Here is a 21,464-nt window from a genome sequence, read left to right as displayed (position 1 = left end):
TGAGTAAAAATACTTGGGATATGAACGAATATTACAAATATTGGTGAATCGTTTATATAATGTTTTATTATGTTTGTTTATTAAAATAAATAAATAAATATAATAGTGTTATATTTATTTATTTAATAAATGAACTCAAATAGATATATGTTCGATTTGTTTATATTTATGAATAAGTTCATTTATAAATTGGTTTATCGACTCAATTATAAGACTTGTTTATAAGTTCGTTTATCGATTTATTTATAAGTTAATTTATCGAATCATTTATAGGGTCGTTTACTTAATTTTCTTTTTATTTTTTATTTACATTTTAAATATCGGTGAATGTATGAATTAAATTGAATATAAGATAAATTTTAGAGTTTAAATTATGAAACTTAAGAAATTTAAATATTAATGATGTAATTTTATCATTTTTTAGCTTACAATTAAAATGATAGAAATAGATTATTGGTTGAAGGACGTTAAACGAATGTTAATTGAATATATGAATGTCAAATGAACATACTATAAATAAACGAACACGATATTAAAAATTTAAATAAACACAAACTTAACATTAATACTTTCAAAAATAACAAATAAATATAAATATAACATCATTTGTTCAAACCGGATTCGTTTACACCTCTAACTACCATTTTTCAATCACTTTTGAAAGGTTTCAGACCTTTGTGTGATGGCTCGAAGCTGTAGGGGAGCCAAACAACTAGGCTCAAACCCACGGTTCAAAGGGCTCCCCAATCCTTTACTAATCGCTACAACATGGCGCTCATGGAGCACTAGATTGATGTTAGGGACCCTCTGTCCGACACTGCTTCTTTTGTTGTTGAGTTGAAACAAACCCCAAATTATCCCACCGATGTTACCAGGGGAATGCCTGAGTTCCGTGCCTTCGACACCTCGTTTATCGATCAATAACAGCGTTGCATTAAACAAAACATCCTAGTACTCTCCTAGTGGACTAATGATCAGTGGTGTGTAGCTTAAAGGGCGTGACATATCTACCAGGATGCATATGATAAGGGCTATCCCCGAAGAAAATGACCCCATTGGGAGCACAAGCGAACAAGACCGAGATATCATAACAAGCGGACCAGGGTTAGACCCTCGAGTGGAATGAATCGACAGAACATCTTGTTCAAACTCACCCATGGCAGTTAGGCCCGTCACTGGTTCACCGACATGAGCCCACGTGTTGTTGTGGAACCCTGGCCTGACCTTGGAGGAGTGAGTGTAGCAATAGTGAGCATTGGCTCAAGCACATTGAGTCGAACTGCATCGAGGGGTGCGGCAGGTTGATGAAAGGTAGTTTTCTTCACAAGTTACCCATAATGACCTCCCATTCGAACCACAACAAACAGGATTTGCAATAGTGGAGTGTTTTTATAAATGTTGGCAACATAGAAACTAGTCTTGGTATCACTGTATACTGGCAAAACAAACTTGTTCAGCTTTCGATGTTGCTCGAGACAGGAAGAAAGCTGAGAATAAAATATGGGGAAGAAGAAGCCATTAATGGAAGAAAGAAGCTCAGGGCCAAGGAGATAAAAGGTAAATTCAGCTATTTATACTCAAATTAGTTCTAAAAACCATTGTTCATGTGGAAGTTTAGGCGTTATTTGCATATGGCAGCCTGAAAATGAGTGCTTTGAAAGGAAGGTTCACATGCTAAACCTAACTTTGCGGGAATTAGAAGTCACTGTTGTGTGTAAGCAAATAGTTGAAAGATTGCAATCATAGGAGAAAATTTTGTAGTCAAAAAGCTGAAGAGAAAAATGGAGCCTGATGGGGGATTGATGCCAAACATGTTTTTAAAATTGAAACCAACAATTCACAAAGACATACAATTGGGTCCCCTTTTGAGAAAAAAAAGTAACTAAAAACTATATATTTTCATCATATATCCCTCAAACTTTACGTACATTGTTCTTCTACTACATAGTGGCCTCACTCCATAGGCTTCAAAGAGAGGGTTTGGGGGATTTTGACTAAAGGGAAAACTAAACATTTCCCTATCAAGCTTTTGTAAAATAAGGAAAACATCACTAATATGGGAAAAATTTCACATGATACCGCAGCTGTTTGCATTTTCATCACTAAAGTAATGAGCATAAGATTCAGAGTGCGGTGGATGCATTGGGGGAGGGCCATAGCTTGGTTGGGGATATGGTTGTGCATACATCATTGGCTGATACATCCCCCCATTTGCTCTCTGTTGATTCATCATCATGGCCATATATTGATGCTGATTATAGGGATTTCCTGGCCCCATCCCTTGATAATACCCACCACCATTATTCATTGCTGCTGGTGCTGGTGCTGGTGCTGGAGCTGGTAGTCCTTGTACTGCAGCAAAATTACCCATCTGGTTCATTGGGTAGTTTCCCATTTGGCCCATGTTAAAACCCATTTGCCCTATATTCTTTCCTCCACCACCGCCTCCGTGTCCGTGGTGGCCATGACCGGTGGCACCACCCCCACCTCCTTTGCCATGATTAATAACATCAATGTCTTGAAACCCACCACTTTTGATTTTGTTCATCATCTCCTGATGGCTCCCTCCACCACCATTTTTGCCCCCACCTTTTTTAGCTCCATTGCCATTATTGTTTCCACCACCACCACCATGGCTTCCCTTTCCATTGTGAGAAGAGCCTTTGTTATTAACATAATCATCATCATCATCATCCCATTCATTTTTATCCTTTTTACTATGAGCACCAGAATCTTTTCCACCTTTATCCTTCTTGAAAAACCCAAGTAAACCTCCTCCTTCACCCCCTTTTTTACCACCACGTTTATCTCCTCCTTTCCCTCCTTTGCTGCTCTTTTCACCTCCTCCTTTCTTTCCTCCATTACCATGCTTCCCTTCTTTGTTCTCCCCCATGCCTTTCATCACCATAGGCATGTCAATAGCTACCCCTTTCCTGCCATTATCCCCACCACCACCACCACCTCCTCCTTTTTTACCATTCACGGCATGGCCATTCATCATAACATTTGGCCCTCCATGGCCTTTTCCCATCATAGCCACCATCTTGTTTTGCATTTGTCCATGACCATGACCATGACCAAATCCCTCATCATCAAAATCGTCATCCTCATCATCATCGAACTCATCATCAAATTCATCGTCAAACTCATAGTCAAACTCATCATCACTTCCATCATCCTCAGGCAAGTGAAACTTGACAGATTTCTGGTCTTTGGGAGGGTTAAACCCTTTCATCATTTGCTGCATATGCTGTGGTAACACAAATTGCTGCCCACCTTTCTGCTGGTTATTTCCGCCGCCGCCGCCGCCGCCACCCTTTTGAGACTTGTTGTCCTTCCCACCTTTGCCAACATCCATATTCATGTTCTTGAACTGGTTGGGAAAAATATTAGAACCCCCCTTTTGAGCCCCACCCCATAGCTGTGCATGTTTCCCAGATTCCTGCAGCTTCTTGACGAGCACAGCCGGATCAACATTACCGGTCACTGTTACCTTCCCTTGATCTACATTTATGCTACAGGTATACACCCCTAACAAAACAAAACAAAAAATCAATAAACCCCAAAAAAGAAACTTAAAATATCTATCTAAAAAAAATGAACACACACACACACATATTATATGTAAATACCATCAATTTTCTGCAATAGCTTCCTTATTTTCTGCTTACACCCCTCACAGCTACATTGTATATTCACTTTGAGAACCCATTTCTGCAACCAAAACAACCAGAAACAGTGTTGACAATCAAATCAAAACAGCACCTATGAGAGAACAAAAATTTGCATATGTGAACTAATTTAAGCTAACAGTACCTGCATCTTCATGACATCTTGTTTATTCATCCTTTAAACAACAGAAGGGGGAAAAAGAGAAGAGATGTAAAAACTGAAACTTTTGGCTCTTTGGTTCTGTGAAACAGAAGAACTGGAAAACCCTTTTGCTACAAGCTTAAAGGAGGTTGTTGGGACATTAAAATGCTGCTCTTTTAGCTTTCCTTCATATAAGAAAGGGAGGAGAAAGAAAGAGAGTAGGCTAGCAGAAGAGGCAAAGTATCTTGAAGATTTAAATATAGAAAATAAGTGAATAAAAACAGCTAGCTGGGTCTCAGGGACTGTGATAGTGTGAGCTAAGCTAGATCAGTTGCCTTGCCTTTATACTATTTGAAGCTTCCTAAGTGAATTACAGCAAATTTTGTTTTTAAATTAAATTTAAATATTTTTTTAATTATTTGTAAATCTTGGGCGATTTCACCGGATATCGATATATTTATCGATTTAACACCAGTCAGATTATATTTTTCGATCTAACACCCGTAGCAGTAAAGCGCGTCCCCTGAATCGCGTTATATGCTGACTTGGCGTCACGTGAAGTATAATGCGCTCTTTGTACCGCGCTATACGCTGACTGGATTACACGTGGGGTATAGCACGACCGCTGCTCCGCGCTATACGCCGTATCAAAATTATATTTAACGCGGTCCCTGATCCGCGTTATATAATAACGGTGCAAGTACCGTGCCTTATATATTTATAAATACCCTCCGGTTCTCGCATATCTCCTCACATCTCTCCTCTCTTATAAATTAATACAATAATTCCGTCAACGAATAATAATTCTGGCAATTTTCTCATATTTGATTTAGAAGTTCATGCAATTTTTCGTTATAAGGTAATTTTGTTATAATTTTTTAATTATACTTATTGTTTATTATTATTATTTGAAAAAAATATTACACTAATTATTTTCAATTAATTTTTATGTTTATAAAATTGAAAAGAGGGAACATACGTCGAAATAGTTTTGCGGTGCAGGTAATAATATAAAATTATATTATTTAAATTATTTACATTGATGTGTAAAAAAAATTTTGTGTTATATTTTCGTTCATATATAATTTATTTAATTAGGTTTGTTTAAGTTATTTTTTTGCATATATAATATTACCGTACTTTTAAACTCAAATAATGGCGCGACCTTCAGCTATTGTTTATTATGATGGTGAAATTCGAGAAGATGAAATCGGCATTTTTTTTTGTATCAAATGAGCGTGTTAAAATATCATTCAAGAGAGACATAACTCTTGAGGAGCTATTAACGAAGATTTCGAGGAAGATTCATGTTGGAAGTAATAGAAGAATGTCGTCGTTGCAGTACAGATTTCTAACATCATTGTTGCCATTAACTTATACAACGTTCGAACTTTCGAATAATGATGATGTTCAAATGATGGTTGAAGCTCAAAGTAATTATTCAGACACCGCTATTGAGATGTATGCATATTTTGTTCAAGTGCGTGTTGTTCGGGGTCAATATTTAAGCTCACACTATGGGCTGGCTGAACAAGTTAATCAAGTTGACAGTCCGACTACAGTAATGTGTAATGATTTTAATGTCATAATGGGGAGACATTCATCCGCAACTCCTTACGATATGTAGCGAGGTGGGTCCACGAACAATCCGTATGGCAACACCGCGTCCAGTTCAAGGGGAAGGCATTCATTAGCAAATTTCTTTGACCATATGGAGATGACATCGAAGCAACCATTTGTGCAGTTCCCATTTGACACGATGGCTTCAAGCTCCAGGGGGAGGCATTCGACTGCGAACTTTTTCGATCTCAATGTCGACATGCCTTCCAGTTCAAGGGGAAGGCGTACAAGTAGTAGGTTCTTCGACCTAAATGTGGAGAGCATGGAGGAACCACACATCTCCCTGTACAGCAAAGCCAAAACTGTCGAGCCCCAACTGAATGATCGGGCGAGACGAAAGTCGCTAAGATGTCGCAACCACATGCATTGAACTAGGTTGCGCGATTTGTACGGCATCAGCAACCCTCCTATCAGCTGCAGTATGCATGCCCGTGCATACATCTTAACCTCATCCTCAGAGACGTCTGCGCTCAACTCCCGAAAATTGGCATCTAACGAATTTAACGGTATCATACCTCCGATAAAATTTTCCGGGACACGTCCTAGTTTATTCCGACACAAAGTAGTCCAAGAACCGAAAGCTATCCCAGATATCACGTCTCCATCCGCCGGAAGCCCCAGGTGCATAGAAACATCCTCAAGCGTGATCGTGCACTCTCCGCACGGAAGATGGAATGTGTGGGTCTCCGGCCTCCACCGCTCTATTAAGGCAGAAATCAGGTCTGGATCTATCTTACAGTGACCCTGATATCTACCTATTTAACCGAATTCAGCCTCTACTAAATACGGCAAGACACGGCTGGGTATCACTAACTTAAGATTCCTAAAAAAAGGATCTAATACATGATCCTTCTCCTAAAAATAAATAATTACAAAAATTAATTATTAATCTAATAATCATGCATTAAATAAATCAACTAATTATTACTAATAATTTAAATTAAATTAAAACGTTAAAATGTTACCGTATCAGTAAAGTGTCGAGATATTTAATTCTTAATATAATAATCATGCATTAAATAAATCAACTAAATATTACTAATAATTAAAATTAAATTAAAACGTTAAAATGTTACTGTATCAGCAAAGTGTAGAGATATATGATTTATATCCGAGCGAAGTAGACTGCCTTCCATTATACATCTGCAAAAAAATTATATTAGTAAAATATTAAATAAAGTAAATACATAATAGTAAAAATATTATAAAATATACCTTAAAAAGAGAGAGTAATTGAGAGAAATTTAGGAAATTTTAGAGAATTTGGTGTGATAAAAGTGATTGAGGATGGGGGTATTTATAGGGAGGATTAGGATGTGAAGAGTCGTGTATTTAGGGATATAGCGTGCCCCCTGCACCGCGTTATACCTCACGTGTTAGATACCAAGGTTAGCGCGGATCAGGGGGCGCGCTATAATCACCGTATATCGCGGGGCAGGGGGCGCGCTTTACTGTTACGGGTGTTAGATCAAAAAATATAATTTGACCGGTGTTAGATCGGTAAATATACCGATCACCTGTGATTTATTAGAAAAATTGCCTAAATCTTGGGTTTTTAACTTTTTTTAAGTGGAAGTATTAAATTTAATGGTAAAATATACAAATGATCTCTCAATTATGTTATGTTATTTTGTTCAATTTATTAATTATTAAAAGTTACAAAATAGTCTTTTAATTATAGGACGTTGTTTGGTTTAGTTGAGTCATCTGACTATTAAAAGTTACAAAATGATTATGTGACTATTTATATATTCCAAATTTGTCATTTTTTATTAAAAATATATGGTTGTCTAAGTTAGACGTTAACATGTTGATTGAGATATGATAAAATCTAATCTTATAACCATTTGAATTGTAGTTTGTGGATCGACTCTCTGTTTATATTATGTATTTGAGTCAATGTTTGAAAGTAATAATGGTTCTAATAGATTTGATTAAAATATAATTTTATCATATCACAGTCAGCATGTTAACGTCTGACACAAACGATCGACAATTTTTTGATTGAAAATGATAAGTTTATATTATGGATAATAATGAGACCTTTTTGTAACTTTTAATAGTCGGAGGACTCAACAAAAGAAATCCTTATAGTCGGTAAACTATTTTGTAACTTTTAATAATTCTTAGATTCAATAAAATAATGTCATATAGTCGGAAGATCGTTTATATACTTTATCCTAAATTTAACCATCCTATATAACATATTTTTAAAATATAAACATAAAATAAATTATTAAATCATATATTAAATTAAATATATAAACTTATTATTAATTAATTTTAATTAACTAAATTTCTGTGTAGCTTTAATTGTAGAGAAAAAAAATACATTATTACTTCAACGACAAGCAGGGTGAATCTATAAACATTTTCCATAGGAAAGGCCATAAATGAATTGTGAATTTTGGTGGATAAAATGTAATTTTACCATTGTAAACACACTTTTTTTAACCATTCATTCAATATTTTATTAACTTTTTGCACCCCACATAGTTAGAAAACAATAACCCACTTAAACACTACCCAGCAACTTTCCCCTTCCATTGTGCAACCACTACCCCCTTTGGAGGAACGAAGATTAGTGCTAAACTCAGTTGCCTGTTGGATCCTGTCTAGCTAGCAATCGAATGACTTTTCCCCCAGCAAATTTCATGCTCCAAACTCCTCATGAAGAAGATCATCATCACCCCCAAAGTTCCACCAATCAAATGCTTTCATCATGCACACACCAAGACTTTCATGGCATTGCATCATTGCTGGGGAAGAGATCGATATCGTTTTCTGGTATTTATGCAGACGAAGAAGCAAACAAGGAGCGAGAGTCGTTAGCAATGCAAGACATACAGTCGATCGTAGGCAGCAGCAGCGAAGGTGAAGGAGCTCAGAAGCAAACAACGAACCAACCTCCCTTCCAGTTTCTCCTTCCTTCAATTCACACTTTGCCTCTCCAAAGGGGTCGGTGAGGAATCTGTCTAGAAAACGTGAAAACGGAGCAGCCCATAGCAGCCATGGTCACCGCCGCTTTAGACAAGGAGAGACTTTCCAGATTTTACAAATCCTTTCTTTTCTTATACTATGCTTAATGCTTTTATTAAAACAATATTCAGGGCAGATTCTTATGGTCGATTCTCCTGCCAGTAGCTAGTCTCTTATTTTTGGGTCTTCTCCAACAATTACTTATTTTCTACTGGAAAATTTTTCTCTTTTTCTCGGGAGACGTGGGATTGAAAAGCTGGGAGTTTTGGTGATTGAGCTCTGCTAGCCTCTCGTATCACTCTTCAGCATGAACAACCAATATGGTGATGATCAAGATGAAGAAAAAGTCGTTGGGTTTGAAGTTCCAAGATCACCTGATTCAAGTTACAATAATGCATACCCTGGGAGTGAAGATGACGCACGTGACCCACCAGTTGTCCCTCCACACCTGCATCGTTCGTTGCTTAGCTACCCCTTAAGTCTGAATGCTTCTGGGAGTACGCCTTTGCCAGAAAATGTGATTCTAAATCATCTTTACATTGAGAATCGAGAGGCACCTAGATCGAGAGTTTTGACGCTTTCCAATGACCGGAATCTTCAAGCACGTGGTCCACCTCAGGCTTTCCAATGACCGGAATCTTCAAGCACGTGGTCCACCTCAGCACTTTATCAGACGCAGGGATGAAATGCCAAAGCCTGGCCAGCCTGGTCAGGCTCCTCGGAGTTGTTGTTCCTGCTCGTGCATAAGGGATGATTTTAACTAATCAAAGGTGAATTCTCTAGATCCAGCTTTGAATGTAGGCACGTGGACTGAAGAAGAAGACTCGAGACTGGAGGTTGCCATTGAAGAACAAGGAAATTGATGGTCAAAGGTTGCCACATGCATGTTTCAGGTTATGGATTTGTATCTTAATTGCCAGTTAACTTTAAGAGTACTGTCACTCCACTATATTCATTTTTTTTATTTTTATTTTTAATTTAAATTTTAACTTTTCGCAATTAAATACAATCGACAAATTAATTGGTACCGAAAGGGCGGTTCAAGGGTGCTAATCCTTCCTTGACCGTAACCGACTCCCGAGCCCGACATATTTCTGGTGAAACGCAGATCAGGTAAGATGGTGTCCGGCCCACCTAAATTCGTTTTAAAGTGGTCGGTGGCGACTCTAACCCAATCAATTCAAGTCGAAGCCCGATTCTGGGCCCCAACCGAAAGACGGTTACGACAGCTTGGCGACTCCGCTGGGGACAGGTAAGTGAGTCAGGCCAGAATTACTTTTCGGTTGTCTTTTTATGTGAAAAATTGTAAATTTAAATTTTAACTTATTTATTCGATTCCATTCATTTACCTTTGATTATCCTTCAAGTAAATAGTTGTACTAACGTTTGTTCAATGATTTCAGATTTTTTAAAATTTTCATCTTTGGCTCTATACCCGAGCTCCAAACCCTTTTAAGTGGGGGTGAAAGCGACGCATTCGTGTGAATTTATTCACCGCATATGCCTAGCAAGTAGCCTTCGGGATTCATATATCTTATGTCTTCGTGTGAATTTATTCACCGTGCGGGCATAAGGGAATGTTTCCTCTCGAGTTTAACTTAGTCCACATAAGCTTGTAATGGGCTTAGGACTAAGGGTCTGGCAAGCCCAAGGGGACACCAGCAAGGAGAACTCTAGTACCTTTTTAGAACCTAAACCGGGAGATTATGGAGAATTAGAGCCCACCCCAAAACCTCATTCCAAACCCTAGGCTACTTTATTTCCTACTTTACTCTCTGTTCGAAGCATGCGAACTAGACAAATATGCGGTTAGGATTTGTTTGAAATTAGCATGCGGGATAGAGATCATGTCTGGGTAGGAATACTAACCATGTTCGGGTAGATATCATGTGGGGTAGGACTTTTCATTTTCATCTTTTTTTATTATTATCCTTATCTCACTAACTTTTTTTTTCTCCTTTTATTTTTGTTCTTTTGCATTTTTTTTTTATCATTCACATCATTAAAACGAGGTGTTGATCCACCAAAAATGTGTTTGTTAAAACATGAATAATCTGCATTAATGGACAAAGGGGTTATAATACAAAGAGATAAAAAGCTCAGAAGTCCAACCGGTATCAAAGAATACTTAGAGGCAAAGGTTTCAGGGGCAAGACGAGGAAATAGTTATTGACCCGGAGAGTCCTTTCGAAAATTACGAGAACAAGATGGTGAAACCCTAGCTAAGCTGGAGACCATTATTGATGAATTCCAAAAATAAGTCGACAAACTCCGGATGGAGGGCTCCAATGGCACTTTCGTTTAGAACGAGCTCGGCATAGAGTGAAGGCCGGAGATGTAGTCATTCGAGACATTTTTTGGGGCAGGCAACTAATCACCCGCACAAGTTTAGCCAAAGAAGTCGGAATGGTTCGACAGGATATTCAACCGGTGAAAAAGCGGAAGACGAATCAACTTTCCAGAGACTGTGCATGATCTATACCATCAAAAAAGTTTTTTGTCTCTTCAGACGTAACATTTTTGTCCCCAATAAGGATTATTCAGAATAATAGGCACATTTTTCGGATCAATGCCTCGAACATTTCATGCATCATACATTCAGACATATTGTGCATTTTGTTACTTTTCTTTACATTCTCATTATGATTCCCTTTTTTTCATTGCATTCACATGTCTCATCAAAAATGAGAATATTCTGACCCTATGACATATAAGGAGCTTTACCAACATTTGTTCGACGCACATGTGGTGTCACCATATCCAGAGAAATCCATGAAGCCCCGTACCCTAGGTAGTATGATGAGAACGCTCATTGCAGCGGAGTCTCGGGGCGCACTATCGAGAATTACTCCACAATCAAGAGAATCATACAGAAAATACGTAACAAGAATCGGATCGACTTCAACAACTTGGGGGCATCCAAGTGAGGAAGACCATTTCATCATTTGAGACATTTTGTTTGAATTTGTTTTTCCATTTTTTTTCTCAAGTTTTTATAAGGACTTTTAAATAAATTTATGTTACTTTAAAGATGTTAAGCAATGGATCACATTTGCAAACTTGCAATTCTTTGAATATCATTTGAATTAAGAAACTCTGTGAATGGTTCAACGTTACGGATCGTTGACAAAGTAACATGTTTTAAAACAAGGACCTTGACCTTACCCAGAATATACACTCAAACACCGTACCATGCTCTTGCAATTAACCAATGTAACCTTTTCCTTTCATAAGGTGCGAACAACATGGGGCATCATTTGCATATGACCATTACTATGCTTTTTATTTAAGACGTTCAATGATGATCACGATCTTCACAGATGGAATAGTCGACTAGGTGAATCTAGTTTAGGCCAGTTGCTTGAAAATTGAACTCTAAAGATGAGATTCCTGGACTTTCAAAAACACCTAGACTATGACAGGTTCTTCTTGACAATCTTAAGAAATTAAATTCGTAAAAACTGAGCTATTCCGCTAAGGCAATTGGTTATAGAGGAAACTTGAAAGCCCTGGCCTTATGAGTAGATGTCATTCAAACCATGACATTGCTCGGACACTTGGCAATTCGGTGTTTGCTCCACTGCTTTTGTCAGGCCGAAGACTTTGTGATGAGATGAACCCTTCAGTTAACTTGATAAAAATGATTATAATGATAAGTTGTCCCTCTAAAGCAATTGGTTAAACGCCCCGGCTTTATGGATTCAGCTAGCCAGATAACGGCAAATTAAATCGAATTTATCTAAGCATGAAGTTTCGGTAAAATGGACTAAGGGAGTTAAGGAACACCTGTTATAGTCAATTTCACACGAGCACTCAAGAATTTCATTTTTAGACCGATATTTTTTGCACTGCCTTCGTTAGAGGAGCCTACAAAGCTTGAACAAATGGAAGATTTCAGAGGACCGAAATAAAAGGTCTAGTAAGTGATCATGCTAGTTGCTTCATTTTGTCCGCACCCAATTAAAGTGCCAAAGCATATTTCGATATTAAAAAAAAATGACATTTTGGGTTACCAAAACCTTAGAAATGAGGCTAACCTAAAGCCAACTCATCCATTTGAACATTTGTCAAAGATTTGTAACTCTGAAAGTATTAAAAGAGCTCTTGATTCCTTTGATATTTTTTGAACTCACATTTACAATTTGATTCAATTGCGAACAATATTTTACAACATTTTTATCATATCTCTCTCCTAAAACAAGAAAAATAAGAAAAACATTTTCAAGCAGAACAGTCTCAGATATGAAAGGTCTGTAAAGCCAAAGCTCAGGAAGCAAATGGGGCACGATCCATTCCAAGGACCTGATTGACAGACAAAGCACGAGACTCTATCCAGAAGATAACACATAATTCATTCATATTGCATGCATCTTAAACATACTTAGGTGCATCACATTCATCATTTTAGCATACACGTTTTTGCAGCTTTTAGAGTCAAGTTTTGACTTCAGGATGAAGGATACTCGATTCTCAAGCGCCTTCAAAGAAGGATGGTGGTTGATTAACTCGGCAGTAAGAAGCTACACCTCAACCGACTTGACATCTTAGAACCAATTTCAGATAGGTTCGAGAACCAGTTCAAAACAAGTCTAGTTCGACTCAAACTCAACCATGAGCAGCATGTTTCCAGTTAACACTTTCAAGCCAGATTTCAATTCCACGACGGAAGACATCCGGCTCACAAAATTTGGCGAAAGGGGCCATAATTCATTTAAAGGAAATTTACAGCACAACTTAAGTCAAGAAAAGTTGTCTGTCAATAAATAACTTTCCAATTTCAGAGCCAATTTCAACTTCACAGCGAAGGATATTGGACTCCAGACAACGTATGTTCAACTTCACGACGAAGGGACCGCTGGTTGTCAACAAACAACTTCTCAATTTCAGAGCCAATTTCAACTTCACAACGAAGGATATTGGACTCCAGACAACGCAAGTTCAACTTCACGACGAAGGGACCGCTGGTTGTCAATAAACATTTCCCAATTTCAACTTCACAACGAAGGATATTGGACTCCAGACAACGTAAGTTCAACTTCACGACGAAGGGACCGCTGGTTGTCAATAACCAACTTCTCAATTTCAAAGCGAATTTCAACTTCACAACGAAGGATATTGGACTCCAGACAACGTAAGTTCAACTTCACGACGAAGGGACCGCTGGTTGTCAATAACCAACTTCTCAATTTCAAAGCCAATTTCAACTTCACAACGAAGGATATTGGACTCTAGACAACGTAAGTTCAACTTCACGACGAAGGGACCGCTGGTTGTCAATAACCAACTTCTCAATTTCAGAGCCAATTTCAACTTCACAACGAAGGATATTGTACTCCAGACAACGCAAGTTCAACTTCACGACGAAGGGACCGCTGGTTGTCAATAACCAACTTCTCAATTTCAGAGCCAATTTCAACTTCACAACGAAGGATATTGGACTCTAGACAACGCAAGTTCAACTTCACGACGAAGGGAATCGTGCACACAAGCAGCATCCATCTCTAGATTGGATTTCAACTTCACGACGAAGGATATCCAACTTAAAGAAGGAGTGTCTGTCAATAAACTTTCCAGTTCCAGAACCGATTTCAACTTCACGGTGAAGGATATTGGTCTCAAAACAATACAACTTACTTGGATTTCGACCTCACAACGAAGGATATCCAATTCTCAGGCTCAACTTCACGACGAAGGGGCCATATACATGTACAACTTCACAACGAAGGGTATCATACCCCAACGGATTGACTTAACCTCACGACGAAGGGGTCATCTGTAACATCACAACACCAAAGTCTTCAGTTCAAGTTCCACCTTCACGACGAAGTATCTTGAGCCAGAAGACGATTCAGATGCCACTTGTCAAAAGCTTTGAGCTCGTTTTCAACTTCACAACGAAGGATTTCGTGCTCAGAATTTTCTAGTTCAACTCACGGCGAGGGATTCATTTTGTGTTTTAGACCAAATATCGGATTTCAACTCTAAAACAGAGGATATTCGATGGGATTTCACCCCTATATGGATGGTGTTAAATTTGGATACATTCATGTTAAACAAAAAAGCGTGTCTTTTAATCTTTGTCCTACACCCGTTACACGACTATGGACAAAGAGGGGCAGCTGTAAACACACTTTTTTTAACCATTCATTCAATATTTTATTAACTTTTTGCACCCCACATAGTTAGAAAACAATAACCCACTCAAACACTACCCAGCAACTTTCCCCTTCCATTGTGCAACCACTACCCCCACTAACTCAAAACAAATCCCATAATTTTCTCCTTTTAGTTACATTTTCTTTTTTCTTTTTAATGGGGGCCACCATTTTTGGCTTTATTAAGGGATGCATATCTATGTTTCTTTTTCCATTTTGGAGGAACGAAGATTAGTGCTAAACTCAGTTGCCTGTTGGATCCTGTCTAGCTAGCAATCGAATGACTTTCCCCCCAGCAAATTTCATGCTCCAAACTCCTCATGAAGAAGATCATCATCACCCCCAAAGTTCCACCAATCAAATGCTTTCATCATGCACACACCAAGACTTTCATGGCATTGCATCATTGCTGGGGAAGAGATCGATATCGTTTTCTGGTATTTATGCAGACGAAGAAGCAAACAAGGAGCGAGAGTCGTTAGCAATGCAAGACATACAGTCGATCGTAGGCAGCAGCAGCGAAGGTGAAGGAGCTCAGAAGCAAACAACGAACCAACCTCCCTTCCAGTTTCTCCTTCCTTCAATTCACACTTTGCCTCTCCAAAGGGGTCGGTGAGGAATCTGTCTAGAAAACGTGAAAACGGAGCAGCCCATAGCAGCCATGGTCACCGCCGCTTTAGACAAGGAGAGACTTTCCAGATTTTACAAATCCTTTCTTTTCTTATACTATGCTTAATGCTTTTATTAAAACAATATTCAGGGCAGATTCTTATGGTCGATTCTCCTGCCAGTAGCTAGTCTCTTATTTTTGGGTCTTCTCCAACAATTACTTATTTTCTACTGGAAAATTTTTCTCTTTTTCTCGGGAGACATGGGATTGAAAAGCTGGGAGTTTTGGTGATTGAGCTCTGCTAGCCTCTCGTATCACTCTTCAGCATGAACAACCAATATGGTGATGATCAAGATGAAGAAAAAGTCGTTGGGTTTGAAGTTCCAAGATCACCTGATTCAAGTTACAATAATGCATACCCTGGGAGTGAAGATGACGCACGTGACCCACCAGTTGTCCCTCCACACCTGCATCGTTCGTTGCTTAGCTACCCCTTAAGTCTGAATGCTTCTGGGAGTACGCCTTTGCCAGAAAATGTGATTCTAAATCATCTTTACATTGAGAATCGAGAGGCACCTAGATCTGTAGTGGCACTTGGGTTTACTCATCGTTTTCGTTCAAATTCTATAATGGATACTCGTAAAAGAGGAAGTCGTGAAGCTGGGTTCAACGTTAATGGCGGAATTAAGAATTCTAGACCCGCGCTGCTGGTTGCTAATTTGGTGAGAGCTGCCATTTCCAACAATATGTTCCTGGAGGTTACAATGCAGTGGCCCAGATGATCAACTGGCTATTCTTGCTGCTCGCCCAAATGGTCGGTTGCTGCACTCTCGAGCATCCCAAGTATTTCTGCAAACACACCAATCTTCATCGCACTGCTGCGAAAGATCGCGTTATTTACCTTGCTTATCTTTGTCTCCGCAAGTAACTCGACCCCACTGGCCCTTTCGATCGAGAGTTTTGACGCTTTCCAATGACCGGAATCTTCAAGCACGTGGTCCACCTCAGGCTTTCCAATGACCGGAATCTTCAAGCACGTGGTCCACCTCAGCACTTTATCAGACGCAGGGATGAAATGCCAAAGCCTGGCCAGCCTGGTCAGGCTCCTCGGAGTTGTTGTTCCTGCTCGTGCATAAGGGATGATTTTAACTAATCAAAGGTGAATTCTCTAGATCCAGCTTTGAATGTAGGCACGTGGACTGAAGAAGAAGACTCGAGACTGGAGGTTGCCATTGAAGAACAAGGATATTGCTGGTCAAAGGTTGCCACATGCATGTTTCAGGTTATGGATTTGTGTCTTGTTTGCCAGTTAACTTTAAGAGTACTGTCACTCCACTATATTCATTTTTTTTATTTTTATATTTAATTTAAATTTTAACTTTTCGCAATTAAATACAATCGACAAATTAATTGGTACCGAAAGGGCGGTTCAAGGGTGCTAATCCTTCCTTGACCGTAACCGACTCCCGAGCCCGACATATTTCTGGTGAAACGCAGATCAGGTAAGATGGTGTCCGGCCCACCTAAATTCGTTTTAAAGTGGTCGGTGGCGACTCCAATTCATTTAATCCAAGTCGAAGCCCAAGTTTGGGCCCAACCGAAAGACGGTTACGACAACCATGGCACTAATTTAAAATATTATTGTTTTTGAAGGGATTAGAAGACAATTTTTGCACTTTTAGAGTTAAGCAATATTTAATGTTGTTATCGATTTAGACTTATTAATAACATAATGAAATATAAATATCGAATTATAAAAAATAGTTGCTGGGTGGAAATGTGAATTCAGTCCAGGCTTATTCGAATTGTCTGAAAGAGATAACTCTAACATAATAGAGGGATTAAAATAAAAATTAAACCTATTAAATTATACTATGTCGATATCATGTTTCCTAACCGTGAGGATAAGCCGTAAGAAGACCAAGGTGAAGGTTTGTGTGTTTCACTCGTTTGGTGTCTGGTCGGTCTGGTCTGGTCTAATATGATTTGGTCTATTAACATTACAGTCGGGATATATTGACAGTGCATGATCGTCTCTTTGAAAATTTTAATTTTTTTTTTATATATTTTAGATTTTTTTATTAAAAAATTATTTTAGTTTCTTAAAATTTTATAAGTATGTTCCATTTTAAATGTTATAAGTTAATATCTAGCATAGAAAGACAAATCGTGAGCTACTGAAAATCGATTCAGTCAATACTTAAATTGAATGGACTCGACTTGAATTCTTAACGAGCCGAAGCGAGCTAGCTAATACTCAACTCGAAAAGCTAGCGAACTACTCAAAAATATAATAATATATTAAAATTTTAAATTTTTAGAATTAAACTAATAATAGTAATACCATTTGTATGTTATTTTAAAAAAATACTATATAAGGATTTCATGTATTTAAGGTCATATTCGAATTTGAGTCGAGCTTCAATTATTGATTTCGAGTGAAATTTGAAAATTTTAAGCTTTCAATCTTTCGAGTCGAGTCGAGCTCCAATTCTTTATTTCGAGTTCGAATTGAACTTGATAATTTTAAAATCATGATTTTTTTAGTTGAATCGAACTCAATTTTACACTTTTCGAATTGAATCGAGCTCAATACTATTCAAGTTGGACTTGACTTACTTACATCTCTACATAAAATTAGGTATTTCCCCCTAATCATGAGGCAACTTGCGCACGGCACATGAATTGCACATGCCGTTTTAGTGTTTTTCATTTATATTGAGTTGGAATGGTTAAGCAGATATTTCAATAATTTACATAGTTTGGACTTTGGATCTACGAACATGCACAGAAAAATAAATTAAATAAAATGACACTTGAGTTAATCATGATAATCATTCATAAGTTTTATTAACACTGTCATAGAATAATTATAAAATAAAGAATATTAATTTAATTTATTAATAAAATCAATCACAATTATTTAAATAATTTTTTTTATTAAAATTAATATTCTTTTTTATTACTGAATCACTTCACGTATTTCCCGTTACATTATATTAATTTATTTCTATATATTTTTCTCTAAACCTTAATGGCTCTAGACATAAAAGCAAACAAAAGAGTGAAAAAGACGTGACATTATATTTCGACCTTATCCTAAATGCCAAAACATATTATCTAATTAAATATTTTATTTTTAGTGTTTGTCCCCTGCAATTTAACTTAAAATATATTAATTTGACTTTAATTATGGATTTTCTTTGTTGCCGCATTTATTATTTTTAAATATTATTCATATATTAAATAAAGTTTAATTTTATTGCTGTAGTGGGTGAAATTAAATACAATTCATTACGTGAAGGTGTTGCATTATAAATCTGTGCCTAATTATGTAAGCTCTTATATAAATAGGAGCATCCAGTTGTACCATTCAAATTACCAGCCTTCTTGCCTATATTAATTTCGTTGACGTCAGGCACAATTTTTTATGTTATAGTAAATATTTTAATAGTTTAAGAAATAAAAAATTATATTAAAAATTTAAGAAGTATGAAATTATAATTTTTTCATAGATGTGAAATTAGATTATTACTAAAATATTTAAAATTTATAAAAATATAATCATTCTCAACACCCCTATCGATCCATATGTGATCGTGTTCAAATTTTATGGAGTTACACATTGATTCACTTGATGCAATAATGGATCGAGGGGGATTAACAGGGCAGTCGCCTCCTAAAAATTTCAATTTCTTTTTTTTAAAGGTAATGGATATAGTTAAAAACGCCCTATACTTTGTAAAAGGTGAAAAGAGTATCCGATATTATTGATAAGAAAAACTCACGATAAGTTTTATGCAAGAGTTCATCGAACACTCATACGAGAATAAATTATTTTAAAAGTACATAATTTACACTTAACTCGTACCTAAAAAAATAATTTTATATCAAGCCTTCTAAAATACTTTAATTATGTGAATTTATATAAGATTCTCAATAAATAAAGCTCTACAGATTCTTATTGAAAGTGTTGATGAAAACAAAATAATTTCGCTAATTATGAGCGGTTCATCTTTTTTAATTTGGAAGAGAGTTATAATCGATGAGAGAATAATCGTTGGTTGATGTTTGGATGAAGATGATTACTCATGGAGAGAGAGAAGAGGAAGAAAAAGAATCGTTGTAAAAGGTGTCAGCTCTCCTCTCGATCATATTAAGTGGTGTTAGTAACGATTTTTAGTGTGTGTTAACATAAGGTCATTATGATTATTTGTAGGTCGATATGTTAGATGAATCTAATGACCAAATTTATAACGATCTAATGACCAAATTCCGAATGTCTATTATTTTGTAATAACTCGTTACTATTATAAAAAACAAAATATTATTTCATAGGATTCAGAAAGGAATGATTTCGACTAATTCTCTTTGCATTACAAGGGCAACATTTTTATAATAATGCTTTGGAAGAAAAAAATTTCGTCAGTTAATCCATATCACAAATTATTTGCTCAAATTTAGGCACAATTTACATTAATAAAATTTGAATATAAAACTTTGAAAAATCATAAAAATTGATATTTTTTATACAAGGATGTAATTCGTAAATAAAAAATTAAGTAAAGATCAAATTTTATATTTGTGAAATGTTATATTTCAAAACCTTTTATTAAATTAATTAAGTGAAGTTCAAATTAAAATTGAACTCTCGTAAAAGGAAAACATAATTGTTTTACCTTTTTCCCTGTAAAAGATGTTTGGACGGTGACAAAAATATCCTTTCATTATGGTACTGAACTACTGGGTACGTACCCTAAATATCTAAATGGCCACAAGATTTTTCTCTCCCCCGAAGATGAGATTAAATATTAAAATATGTTTTCTAATTTTAAGTTAAAGTACACAACTACTCCCTCAACTATAAAGTGTTACTTTGTCGAGTCCCTTAACTATTAAAAGTTACAAAATGATCCTTTAATTATAAAACGTTATTTTATTGAGTCATTAAACTATTAAAAATTATAAAATGATCGTCAGACTATTCATATATTTTAAACTCATTCTTTTATGTTAAAAAAATCAACGACCATTTGGGTTGGACATTAACGTATTGAATGGGATATAATAATCATTTGAGATTCTGGGATAATATTTTATCATATCTCAGTTAGCACATTAATGTTCAGCTCAAATTACTGTTAATTTTTTAACGAAAAATAATGAATTTGGAACATATAAATAATCATGTGATTATTTTATAACTTTTAATAGCTGATCGTTGATTATGTGCTTTATCCAATATTTTAATTAAAATTTTCAAAGTATTAATATTATATCAATTAAAAAAAACCATACTATATATAGGAAGAATCACGACCGTCTCAAACAGTGATAGATTTGGAAAGAAAATACTGTTTGAAATCACAAATAAATTTATGATTTTTTTGTTAAGTATATAAATTCTTAAGAAAGTTATATTAAAAAGTCATATAATAAATCCTGATTTAAATTTTTATGCACCAAAAAAATTTAAAATTTTGAAAATATAAATTTAATTCGTCAATAAAATAAAAATATATATATTTACATTATATGCAAGTCTAAAATTTTTAAAGATTATGATTATATTTTTAATACTTTTTACTTAAAATTTAATATTAGATGTATATATATATTTTTTAATAGTTTGAGTGATTACAAAATAATATATGCTTATAATTCTTCTTAGTTATTAAAAATGCACACAAGGACAAATGCATGATTTTATGTAAGGAGTGACGAAATTATAAAATTTTAAGTAAGTGAGAACTTATAAAATTTTAAAAGGACGGAAAAATATTTTCAATTGAAAATATCTAAATTTATAGGAATTTGAAATTTTTTGAGGATTTAAAAATCTTTAGAAAGAACAGTTCTCTATTTAGTTATCTATGTCGTTTATGGGGTTAATTCAAGTAGTAGACAGCTTGATATAACTTAAGCAAGTCTCGAGTTCGAGATCTTGTGTATACAGAAAATTTACTTCACCCATCAAAATCAGGTATACAACGCAAGTCAGATCGAATTAACAATGTAAAAACCTGAAATCCAGAGGTAAAAAAGAAGAAGAAATGTCCTAATGATGATGACTACCAAAGTTGCAAATTGTTGTAAACTTGGGGGTATTATGATTAATTCTTTTGGATCATATAAGCACCGGATTTACATATTCTATTCTTTTCCATCAAAAGAAGAATCATTCATTCAATAACCTTTTTCATTTTCCTTTTATTGTATTCCAAATCACACTGCAAGTTTTCTATATTTATATTTAAATAAATTTTTAATAAATTTTTTTAAAATTT

At 35.9% G+C, this 21,464-nt stretch overlaps 2 protein-coding genes across 2 annotated transcripts; one reads left to right on the top strand and one right to left on the bottom strand.

Moving 5' to 3' along the window:
* Positions 1 to 1,863: 1,863 nt before the first annotated feature.
* LOC120167394 (heavy metal-associated isoprenylated plant protein 34-like) lies at positions 1,864 to 4,041 on the bottom strand. Its single transcript, XM_039176425.1, has 4 exons — positions 3,817 to 4,041; positions 3,633 to 3,714; positions 3,353 to 3,531; positions 1,864 to 3,316 (listed from the first exon to the last, which is right to left on the bottom strand). The coding sequence occupies exons 1-4, from the start codon at positions 3,844 to 3,846 to the stop codon at positions 2,069 to 2,071; spliced, it is 1,539 nt and encodes a 512-aa protein (XP_039032356.1). The 5' UTR covers positions 3,847 to 4,041; the 3' UTR covers positions 1,864 to 2,068.
* An 11,004-nt stretch (positions 4,042 to 15,045) lies between these two features.
* LOC120167296 (SNF1-related protein kinase regulatory subunit beta-3-like) lies at positions 15,046 to 15,959 on the top strand. Its single transcript, XM_039176362.1, has one exon. The coding sequence runs from the start codon at positions 15,504 to 15,506 to the stop codon at positions 15,957 to 15,959; it is 456 nt and encodes a 151-aa protein (XP_039032293.1). The 5' UTR covers positions 15,046 to 15,503.
* The last annotated feature ends 5,505 nt before the right edge of the window (positions 15,960 to 21,464 follow it).

This window comes from Hibiscus syriacus, unplaced genomic scaffold (genome assembly GCF_006381635.1).
Source record: "Hibiscus syriacus cultivar Baekdansim isolate YM2019G1 unplaced genomic scaffold, ASM638163v2 tig00111671_pilon, whole genome shotgun sequence".
Taxonomy (NCBI): Eukaryota; Viridiplantae; Streptophyta; class Magnoliopsida; order Malvales; family Malvaceae; genus Hibiscus; species Hibiscus syriacus.
This window is presented reverse-complemented; position numbering and strand designations above follow the sequence as displayed.

What these genes read in the sequence shown, in the direction of transcription:
- LOC120167394 (XM_039176425.1), bottom strand. Translation starts at nt 3,846, where the DNA reads ATGAATAAACAAGATGTCATGAAGATGCAG. An exon ending in AAGATGTCATGAAGATGCAG is followed by an intron (nt 3,715 to 3,816) that starts GTACTGTTAGCT and finishes TTTTGGTTGCAG; the next exon opens with AAATGGGTTCTCAAAGTGAA. An exon ending in GCTATTGCAGAAAATTGATG is followed by an intron (nt 3,532 to 3,632) that starts GTATTTACATAT and finishes TTGTTTTGTTAG; the next exon opens with GGGTGTATACCTGTAGCATA.
- LOC120167296 (XM_039176362.1), top strand. Translation starts at nt 15,504, where the DNA reads ATGAACAACCAATATGGTGATGATCAAGATGAAGAAAAAGTCGTTGGG.